The following is a 12,862-nucleotide window of genomic DNA, read 5'->3' on the forward strand; positions in this document are numbered from 1 at the left end:
AATATTAAGCAACTACATGTACTACTATAGGGTTGAGGGTTAGTTGCATGTAATTATGCATAATTAACTGTTATTACTATGGTAAGTACATGTAACATATGTAACAAGGACACTGTAACATAAAGTGTTACCCAGTTTGCAATATAACTTTTTCACTGTGCAACCTTGGTGAGCATAAGCGACTTGCGATATATATAGCAGTCATGCACCATTTAATGTTGCACACTATTATTAAAAAGCCTCATTCAATAATTTATATGAGTTAATTTTCTCCTTGTGATAAGACACATTTCTCTCTCTCTTTCTCTCATCATATTGAGAACAGTACTAGATGATGAAATGTACTAGTTCTCTCTCTCTCGTGGGAATATTCAGTTTTTGTGAAACTCTAAGTATATATAAGGCACACAAATGTGAATGGAAAGTGAAAATACATTACATATTGTAGCACATGTTGGAAAGATAAATGGCTCTGCCTGTGTCCGTATTTGTTGGGGCTTGTCAAATGAAAATTTGCATGCTCAACAGTCTTTTTGTGCTGTACAGTATACAGCACATTGTGTTCTCTCACTCTCTGACCCCTTACTCTCTTTTTATTTCTCACCACTCTCAAACCCAAATACTTTCGTGTTACTTCCACTTTTCTTTCATTGCTCTGCCCTCTCCTTTCTCTCACTTGATCTCAGGGGACCCCCATTGTCGCACAATATAATTGAATCCCTTTTTTGTTCCATTTTCTCTAATTTTCATTTTCACAGGCCTCCTTACGCCTCCCAGCATCAACCCACATCTTCAGTATATGACCTCTGAACACAACCCCTAAGCCTTCTCGCTTTCAATTATCTCTAATTAGTCATTCAATTTGTCAGGCCGTTGTAAAGAGCCATTAAATTCTGTATTAATTGATAAGGAATTTATTTTAGAGATTTTTTTTAAATGCAAGCTGCCAAGGTGAGTGTTCTCAGGCCAAGCGAAAGCATAAAAACCTCCCAAATTCTTTCAAGTCCCTCATAGAGTCATTTTAACCACAAGTACCTTAATGACTGATTGATTCCACATGAATCTCTCTCAGAAGAGCAGTTTGGCTTGTTTGCAAATCGTCAGGTGCTCAATTTTATGACATTGTGATTCTTAACTGCAAGTTTTTGAACTGTTAAACAGATCTCTATCCACTGTCTTTCTCAAAGCACATTAGAAATAGTTGGCACAGTGTGCTGTTTAACCTGTTCAGGAGATAACTCAATATGATGTTTTTCATTGGTCCACCTCGTTATATGTTGCAGTGAAGCGAAGTGTGTTCATTTGTCAAGCCTACCTAAAGATGATGTGTCCTTTGAGCATTTTCTGAATCTCTAACGTTGACATTTTCTCCGTTAGGTGATATGCATTGAGGATGAGTGCTGTCGGGGAAAACTCATCGGACCCTGCCAGGTCAGAGGGTCAGAAGCGTAAGGAATGCCCATCAGACCTCCTGGGCCCAAGGTACCTCGCACATCATGCAAACTGAACAGCAGGTTACAGTGAACTCTGAAACTGCATGCTTTGCAGTATACACATTTTTAGTTTGTAGAATGAGTTTCTCAGTGTCTACACTACAGCTGAACTGCAATAATCTTGAGCAGGCCTCCCACCGGTGGAGCTCATCCTAGATAATACACGTTTCTATATAAAGCCCTTTTCCACTGAGTCAGGAAACATCAGTCTGTATAATTCATTCATAGGAAGTAGCTATGCACGCCTTCTGTATTGACAATTTTTTTTCTGTGCAAACTGCTGAAGATGCAGAGCAGCAAATTGAAAATGCAACCTGTTTAAGGTGGCATATAGAAGGAGCTCTGGAAACTGTTGTCTATTTTAGTGTGAAACACAATGCAGAAAAGAGGGTCTTGCTGCAATGATTGTTTAGATTTTTTTTAGGTGAGATGCCGTAGAGGGTTGTCTAAAGGCTATTCACACTTTAAACATGCTCAAATGTGACATGTCATCTTAAATGCAATGTATCATCCAAAGACACCCAGAAGTGTGTGTACAACATTTTAAAATATCGCAGACTGAATGAAAGAATGTGTGTGAATTTTCAACAAAAACTCAGGCTAAATATCTCTTGATTTATTGTTGAAGGTGGCAAATTTGTTACAAATGTGTTTGCTTTGATGAATTTATGCCAAATTTCTCTTTGCCAAAATAATAGAAAATAAACTGAGGAAACCGTGATATTTTCCAAAGCAGTCTTAACCCGTAAAATGGTAACATTTTACAATAAGGTTCGTTAGTTAAGATTAGTTAACTACATTGGTTAACATGAACTAATGAACTGCACGTATACAGCATTTATTAATCTTTGTTAATGTTAATTTCAACATTTACTTTTTTAAAATCTTGTTACCATTAGTTAATGCACTGTGAACTAACATGAATATACAGTGAACAGCTGTATTTTTATTAACTAACGTTAACAAAGATTAACAAATAGGTTGGTTAGTTCATGTTAGTTAATACATTACTAATATTAACTAATGAACCTTATTGTAAAGTGTTACCAGTACATTTCTAAAAGCATGTTAAGTGCAGGTCTGATTGTATTTTTTGAAGTTGTATTTTTTGCTCTATAGTCAGAAATATTTTTTGTTTCTCTTCACAGTCCCAAACGAAGCACTGAGAAACGCAACCGGGAACATGAAAATAAGTACATAGAGGAGCTTGCAGAGCTGATTTTCGCAAACTTCAATGACATCGACAACTTCAATGTCAAGCCTGACAAATGTGCAATCCTAAAGGAAACCGTGAAACAGATTCGTCAAATTAAAGAGCAAGGTAAGAATCTGATGGACTCTTATTTGAGCTCACATAATTACTTGTCTTTCTAATAAATTTACAAATCAAAATACATGACAAATGTCCTAGAAAGTTCAAGATTACCCCATATTAATTATAAACTCTTGAGGTAAGACGTTACAAAACATAATCTCTACATAGTGCTACATTCATTGGTTTAGCATATTCGGACCTTTGCATTAAGCTAGAAGTTATTAGGAGCTAACACAGTCTTTGGACATGTGTAGGCATTTTCAGGTTGTTTGTGAATATGTTTGGTCTCTCATCAGATCTTGAGAAAGAGCTTTGTCAAATCGGCCATAGATTTCAGATTGGCTTTCATCAGGTGCCTAGACAGATTAGCATCATGCTAACTGCAAACTGACTGTTGCAACAAACACAAACCAAACACAAGACTTGACTAGAAGTCACAGTTTCTTTACTTTTCTAGATTTGTCATATTTTCCAGTTGTTCTGAGTTATCAGGGATTTTTGATTCGGGACACATTTGCGCTTCTTGTGCAGTGATTTGGATTCAAGTGCAGTGCTTGTTAGCATGTTGTGCTGTTAAAATGCTATGCTTTTAGTTACTTGATAAGTTTTACGGATGAATGTATATCTCCGACTTGGAGCACACACAGAAAGCCACCTAAACAGTCTCTCTTTTGCGGCTTAATGTGCTTTTATTAACACTTTTTAACATCAGACACATCCCGCAGTTAAAGCTACACTGTGTAATATTTTAAGTTGATTTTTAGCAAAAGACACATTGTTATTTCAAGATTATACGTTCTCATTAATGTGTAATCACTTCAACCAACTAATTAGTATTCTCGTAAATGTATAATCTGCCATTTAGAATACATACGAGCGAGTCACGAGAGTAAATACTACACAGTGTAGCTTTAAGCAACAGTAGACTGCATTTTACAACACTTAATTTTGTTTGGGCTCTTTAAGTTTAGGCTTTTAGGGAGAAACGAAGGAAGGAAGTGCGTTGGATGGAATGCGGCACAATAATCCTTTTACCTCAATTGTCTTGTTTTCATAATCGTTGGAAGCCAAAATCGAAAATCAATTGCGATTAATCGCACAGCCCTAGTACTTAGGTCATCCAGGTACTTTGTGTTGGGTAAACTAAACTAGTTGTTTTTCGAATACTATTTATTCGGACATCCTATGTTGGCATAGTGATTTCCGCATAGGCCCACTATATAGTAGGGAAGTATATGATTTTGGAAGCAGAATAAGTTCTAGTTTGACGTGTGTGTATCTGCATTGATTCTGCCTGGGCTGTGATGGAGATTGTTTGTGATGTACTGCGCTCTGGGTTATGTAATTCTGAGCAATGGTCGGCGTCTGCTGTGCCGTCCCTTACCCCTCCTTCACCTCTCCTCCACTACGCTCGATGCCACACGGGCACAGCATCACACACTGCTCTAACACGGTTTGTACAGTCTCAAACACAAATGGGCCTGTTTTGCCTGTAAACAAGGCCTTAAGTGTTGAGCGCAGCAGTCACGATTCCGTGTTCTTCAAATTTTATTCAGACCCATAGCAACAATTGTCTCTCTGAAGAGATAATTTACTTTCATTGAGAGGTAATGTAGGGTAGGGATTGTAGTGTGTGATGGTATATATATATATATATATAGGGTTAGGGTTAGGGTGGGGTTATGTGTGTGTGTGTGTGTGTGTGTGTGTGTGTGTATATATATATGTATATGTATGTTTGTATATATGTATCTATGTGTGTCTATATGTATATAAATATGTATGTGTATGTATATGTGTATGTATATATATATATGTATATGTGTATGTATATGTGTATATATATATATATATATAATACACGTACACACACATATGTATGTATGTATGGAAATATTATAAATATATTATGAAACATTTAGCACATTTTTACTATTACAGCTCTCAAGGTTAACTAATCGTGATAAGTGTTGATTATAGCATTATATTTAGATCATGGCATGAAAGGTTGCAGTGATCAGCATTGTAGCCAATCACAGACATGTTGAGCGCATGAATGCAGTGATCTCGTCATTGCAACATGATTTCTGCACACAAATGAATGCTTTCATCATAACTAACAGTTGCAAACACAATGTAAATAAGACATTTGTTTATTATAACTTGATTTTTCAGTCCAGAACTGATAAACTTGCGCTGTTTGATTGACATCTTCAGCGATTGTAAAGGGAGCGTTCTCTGATCACTTTCTATATATAGTTTAATCACAGTTTAAATTATTTTCATCCTACTAAGAGAAACAATGTGAAGTTGTATGGTTAGACACGTACACACTATCATGTATAGCAAACGATCTAACAAAGCAATAGTAACACAGTAAAAACTCTGCAAATCCAACGTCAGAAGGAAGGTTATGCAGTGACTGTGTTTTTTCAAAACTTGGCACTGCACAACATTTTGCACTCTTCAAATGCATGTGTTCAGTTTTCAGTTCTGAAACTTACAGGATATTCTTATAGTATGATTACCTCTTATTTGTCAAAAGCTCAAGGAAAATTTTATTTCTCATGACCCCTTTAATGCTTTAATGCATTTAAATGGATAGTTCACCTAAAAATAAGAAACAAATCCTCACACCTAAAACTCCATGACTTTCTTTCTTACACAAACTGCACAGGAACTGACAGCCTCAAGCTGTGGTCACATTAGCAAAATTTTGTGGGTCATTTGTCAATAATGTAGCTACCAATTTGAACCCGCTGCGAAATCTGCATGGAGAAATATTTTGCCCTCACACAGAATTACTCTCTAAAATTGACTGGATTCTGATCGCAAAAAAAAATAGTTAAACAAAGGTAAATGTGAACGCACCTTCATTCACTCTTCACTTTCATTAATGTTTTTCTTTTCCACACAGTGAAATTGAATGGTCACTAAACTGTCAGTTTTTGATTCCACAGAAGAAAACGTTGATTGAATGTTGCCTATGCAAAAATTGCCATCATGATGTGAAGGTGTTGTGATTTTTTTGCCAGGGTGTTGCTATGTGTTGCTACAGTGCTCTGAGTAGTTTTTTGTGCATTGCTATGCGATTGATTGGGTGTTACGATATGGGTGGTTGCTTACGTTTGCTTGCTGGTCAAAATATTAGCAAACCTTTTCTCAGCAAGTTGTGATTTGATTGTATAATTCACGTAGTACAAAAAGAGTGCAAGATGAGCATGTGCAATTATAATATGCTATTAAGCTAGCTATGCTTACAGTTTTCCGCTTTCTTCCTGTTTGTATAGAAAACACAATTTGATGGATTTGCCTGAAAAGGGTGTTTTCATTGTGTAGGTCATCTGCTAGACATTTAATACCCAAAACTTGGTTCAAAACGGGATTATTCTTAATTATACCAGTTTAATTTGTTCATTAGTGAGGCGGCGCTTATAAATTTAGAGATTGAACAACACCCAATAGGTGACGTGATCTGGAATCCTCCTATGGGCCCTCATTTATCAATCTTGCGTAGAAACGGGCGTATATATTGGCGTAAGATTATGCTTACACTCCTCTCATCGCCTGATTTATGAAGCTGTGCGTACCTTTGAAATTCTGGTGTACGCAATACCTGCCCTTGATAAATGCCGCGGCTGAAAACGATCGTCATTAGAATAACACGCCCCTATATATTCAAGTCTCCGCTCCCCCCACGCCCTCATTTTACGCCATGGACACACGGAAGACGGCAAATTAAAGAGAAACTTCTTTGAAAAAAGAGAAAGCGAAACCAGGGAAGTGGAAAGAAACAAAATTGATTTCTAGATTTTTATTATTAATGACGCTTTTTGTTATTTAGAAGAAGAATGTCGTTATTATTATTTGTATTATTTGTATTATTATTATTATTATTTAAAAGAAGAAGAATGGCATTTTTATTATTTTGTCAGTCTGAATTATTTTTTTGGTCATTGGAAGCCTTTCATTACTAAACCCAGTCCGTGCATACCTGCCGGGCCTAACCCTGGCCTAACCATCGTTTCAAAGAATAGTACAACGGCGAGCGCTTCGAGTATAAACGCCTCGTCCGTTTGGGGAGGTGCGCGCGCAGTCTGCGGAGACTCGCGCTGCGGAGCCAGGCGAAAGTATAAACAAGGCTTGAAACGTCAGGTAAAGCGCACAGGCTCGCAACTTAAGGAATACATATGCCTACAATTCAAATGCTCTGGTAAAGTCACACAAATTAAACATTGAAGTCCATGTTGCACAAAAATAAACACAAAGTTTATAATTACTATGTTGTTGTTTTTTTTACAGTGGGTCATATTATATTATATCTTTTAGTTTGTCAGTGCGTTTTGTGGTGTTAGGAATTGTTTTTTTGCGCATTCCCGCACTCAAAACGTGCGTACACCACCTCCCGAGCTGGCGTAGGATTTGAGCGTGCCGTACGCCAACGTCCATATTGATAAATCTCAAAGTTAACGTGGTTTTGGGTGTACGCCAGGTGTACGCTGGAAATTTGATGTACGCACTTTTGATAAATGAGGGCCATGGAGAGTCATCATGACCTAGAATCCATGATCAGGATGTGCATTGATTGGTCGAGAGCAGAGTCTTGGGCGGGGCTTTGAATTGTGACTGATAGGGCAGATCCTAAAGGCTTCTAGAAACTCCATCTGCTGTTGAAGTGATGGTGTGACCTGATTCACAGCTTTTCTGGAGATAAAATTGCTTTTTTTCCTGTTTGACGGCAATTGGCTGACAGAAAGGAAACCTTTTTGCAGCCGAGTTTGAAACGAGAGAGGGAATGAGTTATTACCGGACCTCTGGTGCAGCTGTGCTGGTTTACCAGTCCCTGCTGGGCACCACAAAGACCTGCTGACACACAACACGCTCACATCCACTCATCATCAGGAGTGTACGCATGCGTATCTCTCCCAGACACACATGCACATGTACGGAAAGAGCAGCGTTTGGAGCATCCCAGAACGGCCTGAGAGGGAGGCTGATGGATGGCCCTCTCTCTTTGCCATATGGCTACCCATCATGCCAGCACAGTTTGCCTCTCTATCGTGTCCTCTGTGAGCCTAATGCATCCACTGATGATCCCGAGGACTACTCCTTTTAATGGATGGGTACAGACCGGAAGTTAGATTGGTCCTGGGGAATTGCAGGATTGAGGATGTTTCACTGACAGCAGGAATTATTAGTGTTATTTTAGTATTTAGTAATAATTAATTTTATTTTCATTTTAGTTTGTTAAATTAAATTAGTTATTTTCTTTTGTAATTTTAATTGTTTTTTATATATATATATATATATATATATATATATATATTGTTTAGCTTTATTTTTAATTCAGTTTTAGTCATTTTAGTACTTCAACTTATCTTATTTCAGTTAGTTGCAAAACTAAATTTTTCATTTTTTTTCAAGTTTAAGTTTGTCATCTGCTATTTATATTTTATGGTATTTGATTTGATTTAACAATAACACTCCACTTCAGAAGATGCTTTATCACCTCACTTCATTCACTTATCGTGTTATTGAGAGTTGAGCCACTTTCCCAGCATTATGTGGTCGTATATCACCACAAAAATAATAAAATAAGAAATTCTATTTTGCTTAAAGAAAGGCTTTTTTAGTTTTTAGTTTTTTTTTTTTCATTGTGACTTTATTTACCAATTAAAATTAATGACAATTATTTTAAGGGCAATAAAACACAATTGTCAAACTATTCCATTAATTTACATAGCAATTCAAAATTATTTTGCATTTAATTACCGACAAATTCTTTAACTTTTTATTCTGTGATTTTGTAAATAACACAAAACACACAAAAAAATCTTTCCCCTACAAATTAAAATGTGTTGTTATTTTTATTAATATTTGTGGTGAAGTGTGTCCCAGTTCTTTCTGAGATGCACTAATTTAGCTCCATCATGAGAGCTTTGCCGACGTTGTTTACAAATCATGTCATTTTGTTGGGGAGAACGATGTTCTCCATTCTTTATATAATGGTTTGTTTGGTGTCTGTGTGCGCGCATGAGTGTATTGACGGTTCCATTCATGTCCAGGCTGCTGGCTGCATGGCTGTTATGTGAGGCTTCACATGCACCCATTTAGCCTGACAGCTTCTGCCTCATGTGTTGCTAAGGTCCGGATGCGTGCCATAACAGCATGTCTCAACAAGCGCACGGCAGTATGAAAGAGTGAGAAAGGGGTTTAAAAAGGTGCGTGTGTGCAATATAAAATGAAACGCTTTAGTGAGCAGGGAGAGAGAGAACTGCCCTTTCAAGAAATGCTAATATGCTCAAGCTAGCAAGACCACATGAAGTGTCTTTAGTGTAATTTGAAAATAAAACACTTAAACTCTGCAGGGTCTAAAGAAGGGTTTTAAGTTCTTATATGGAAATGTTGATGTTTCCAACCGAGGACTGAGTTTCGTACCAAATTACCGTATTCACTTAGTGGGGAAACAGAGTAAGCAGTGCCAATTTCTGCTTAACTTGTCCTCTATTCAAGGAGAAAGAAGACTGGAGGTAAAACTAATGCTCCTAATTGTATTTCAGGATGTCTTCTATCAATACAAATTAGAATAATGCAACTATAACTAAAGGCAATAGAAATATGAGGTTAGCAAGGGGTTAGTTCAATCATTGAAACAATATGAGCGATGTCCATCAAATAAAAGTATGAACATAAATGAAAGGAAAAACACTTTAATAATGTTCTGTGTCGTTCCAAAGTCTAATTTTCACTGCATATTATTTAAAAAACAATTTGTTTTAAGAAATTCTGGGAAGACTTTTTCTCGCTTTTGTGTATCCCATTGAGACCAATGTAATAGTATTTCCTGCATTTGGAGGCAAGGCTCATTACTATGGTTTGAAGCTCTGCCATTTAATAATTCATGGCAAATCTTAATTTACTTGGTTTTATACACTGGCAATTCATCAACATGAATCATGTTTTAGACTTGCTTTGACATCAAATTTGCCAAGTATAACACATTATGACATGCAAAATGTATCTTTTTTCATGTGCATCTCAGTCACAGGCTGATAGCCAATATGATTACATGACTGTAATTGTGTACATCCTATTCACCCTTTGACTTTTAACATAAAATAGTAAAATTATAGTGGACGGTGATGTTGATCATATTTCCGTTTTCTCCCCTGTAGAAAAAGCTGCTGCAGCCAATGAGGATGAAGTGCAGAAAGCTGATGTGTCGTCGACAGGCCAAAGTGTTATTGACAAAGATGCCCTTGGACCAATGATGCTGGAGGTGGGTCTGTTGTGTTGTGTGTTTACTAGGTTACACAGAACATGCAGGCAGACGTGCACGAGGAAGAGCCAAGCGTTAACCATGTATGGCGGACAGAGTCTTAGAATGCTTTTTTGTATGTTGTGTTAAAAAATTTGGCAGCCATTTGATGATTAAATCTCCAAATTCCTCCATCCTTTTGCTAAATAAAGATCTCATGAGCTGACAGTTGAGAAGCACAAATTTTGACATGAAAAACATGCTCAAGCATAGTGATGCGTTTCTATGAAGCAGTGTTATTTTAGTGTTATTTGTATACTAATATAATAGTACTTATTATTAATATTTTAACTTAATTTTAGTTTAATTTGAGTAATTTCAGTGTTTGCTTTTGTCATTTTTGTTGTTCGTAGTTTTTTTTTTTTTATATTAAAAGCTAATATTTAAAAACATTTATTTTTATTTCAGTTTTAATTTTAGAAATTTTAGTAGTTTTTTAGTAAGTTTTAATGTACATTTGAACATTTTTCATCTAAGGTTACGTTTACACAACAATGATGTACTAAAAATGTAAAGGTTTTTCCTTGGTGGTTTTGAATAGTTTGCGTACAGTCAAAATGATCCCCATTCACACGGATCCGCGAAAACGACTAAAAACTCCAGGCCAGTAGTTGGCGATGTCACTAAAGAAACACTGCGCACTAGGGGTTTCACGGACTAGTCGACATTAATGATCTGCCATGACGATTTAAACTTGATGTTGACTAGTCACTGATCATTGCCTATAGAGGGCGCAACAGGATAAGAAATCTTTGGAGTCCACTTTTACGCTCTGTTTCCAACAGTTAAATTGACAAATAAACGCATACTCCGAGCGCTCCACAAGATATGTTTGTTTATACCGTTCGGATGCTCAAAGTTGATCAGGTAAATGCACATTTTAAACAGCTTATTGTACATGTAATTGCTGCTTCATTGTAACACACACACAGACAAGACAGTAGCTTGCACATCACGTACAGATCGTACGCACACAGAAACATTCAGTAGCGCAGAAATGTATCGTCAACACAGTTCTGTGATTTATCAATATAACAGCTTAAAAACTGAAAAGTTCTAGCATATATTTCTTAGTAACTAAAACCCACATCTTCTCTATTAGTAGAAAGACGTTGCCAGGTAGAATTAATTCACACGCAATCGCTCTCTCACTAATGCATACATATAAATGTAATCTTTACTGTGCTACTTTATCTGTATGTGATATTATCTTTATCTGCATTAGAACGAACAGAAATCTGTGAGAAATATAACGACCCAAAGACAAAAGAACTAATAAAAATAAGCTGTTCTGTAGGAGCAATAGCCTTGTGGTCAGCACTGTCATATGCCATAGATGTGCATAAGGCAACCCACATTTGAGTCTCAGCTTGAAGTACACGCTTATTTGTTATTAATTACGTCATCAGCAACTAGTCGACACGACTTTAATCCAAAAATGCCAACTCAAACAAATCTGAAGTTGATTCGTGTTGAATCTACGCACCTATATACTGAACATGTAACCTGCATGACGTCAACGTTTTCACAAATTTGCATTTTTGCAGCTTACACAGAGACTAAAACGGCATCATTTTCAAAAACGTGCAGATTGAAACCTGCATATAAACGCCTTTGTCGTGTAAGTTGTCATTTTTAGTTGACGACGATGTCGTGCAACACCCCCTAAAATGTATGATTTATTTCTGCTTTATTTCAATTACAAAAACGGATTTTAATAGCATTAGTTGTAGTTTTAATTTTAGTTAACGATTAAGAATCTAAAGAAATGTTCAAACAGTGTTATATTGATAGCCAACCCACATCAAAATGTAATTTCACTTAACTCTACATCAAACATCAGATATGCTGGCCGTGATAGCAGTTTTTTTCGTTCATAGTGCACTAAAATGTCACATTATGGTGTGAGCTGGGGTGGAACTGTCTGTTTGTCCGACCAAAATTTTTTCCAATTCTGTTGGCTGATGGGTTGAGGGTGAGAAAAGAGTGATAAAAATGAACTACCCCCTTAAATAACAGTTCAAATCTCTGTAGTGCAAACGAACAACTTCGGTCAGTCGGCCGAGCAGGCAGGACGCCCAGCTCTGAATGAATCCACCCATCCAGCCGCTCCATCTTCCTCTCACACCCTCTCCTCTTTGGGGTATTTATAGCCTCCGAAGTCCTCCGTCACCGAATCAACACGAAGCGGATGCCAAATATAGCCTGCGTGCTTGCGCGCTTGATCTTCCATCTGTTTGAAACGGCCGAAGGAAGGGACAATTCACACCCACACGCTATAATGCACCTAATTAAAAACCACTTGTGACAAAGGGCCAGAGAGGGGGAAACTCAGCCGACTGCCCTTTTCCACCCGACACCCATAACAGCCCCTCCAGCGTCGCCCGGGCACGCACACTCACCGAAACACATCGCACACACTCGTGCACACAAACAGGCCTTGTGTGAAGCTTTTGCAGTGCTGCACGCCCCCCCCCCCCCCCTGCCCCAGTGAAAAACCCCATTGTTTGGTGATGGAAGCTGAAGTGTGATTCGCCATAGGATCCGCTAAAGCAGCTTTGTGTTCTTCGAAGCAGTGTGTGGGGATTTGTGGCCAAGCTCAGTGTGCCACTGGTTGTGTGTCCGATTTCGGTGTCCGCACCTCACGATGAGCTTGGACCCAGTCTCTCCTTTGTATAGGAAGTTATGTAACCTCCCACAGCGGGACAGTGAGGACGGGCCGGGCCAGGCCCACCC

At 37.7% G+C, this 12,862-nt stretch overlaps 1 protein-coding gene across 5 annotated transcripts in view; it reads left to right on the forward strand.

Moving 5' to 3' along the window:
- Window positions 1-12,862, forward strand: part of ncoa2 (nuclear receptor coactivator 2) — a 105,567-nt gene that overhangs the window by 48,510 nt on the left and 44,195 nt on the right. For all 5 annotated transcript variants that reach the window (XM_081353245.1, XM_081353244.1, XM_081353247.1 and 2 more), the window contains exons 3-5: window positions 1,378-1,482; window positions 2,642-2,814; window positions 9,984-10,087. In XM_081353245.1, coding sequence (XP_081209371.1) covers window positions 1,394-1,482; window positions 2,642-2,814; window positions 9,984-10,087 — 366 coding nt within the window. In that variant the 5' untranslated portion in view covers window positions 1,378-1,393. The remainder of the gene's footprint in view (window positions 1-1,377; window positions 1,483-2,641; window positions 2,815-9,983; window positions 10,088-12,862) is intronic.

Source organism: Scardinius erythrophthalmus (assembly GCF_964197995.2).
Source record: "Scardinius erythrophthalmus genome assembly, chromosome: 22".
NCBI lineage: Eukaryota > Metazoa > Chordata > Actinopteri > Cypriniformes > Leuciscidae > Scardinius > Scardinius erythrophthalmus.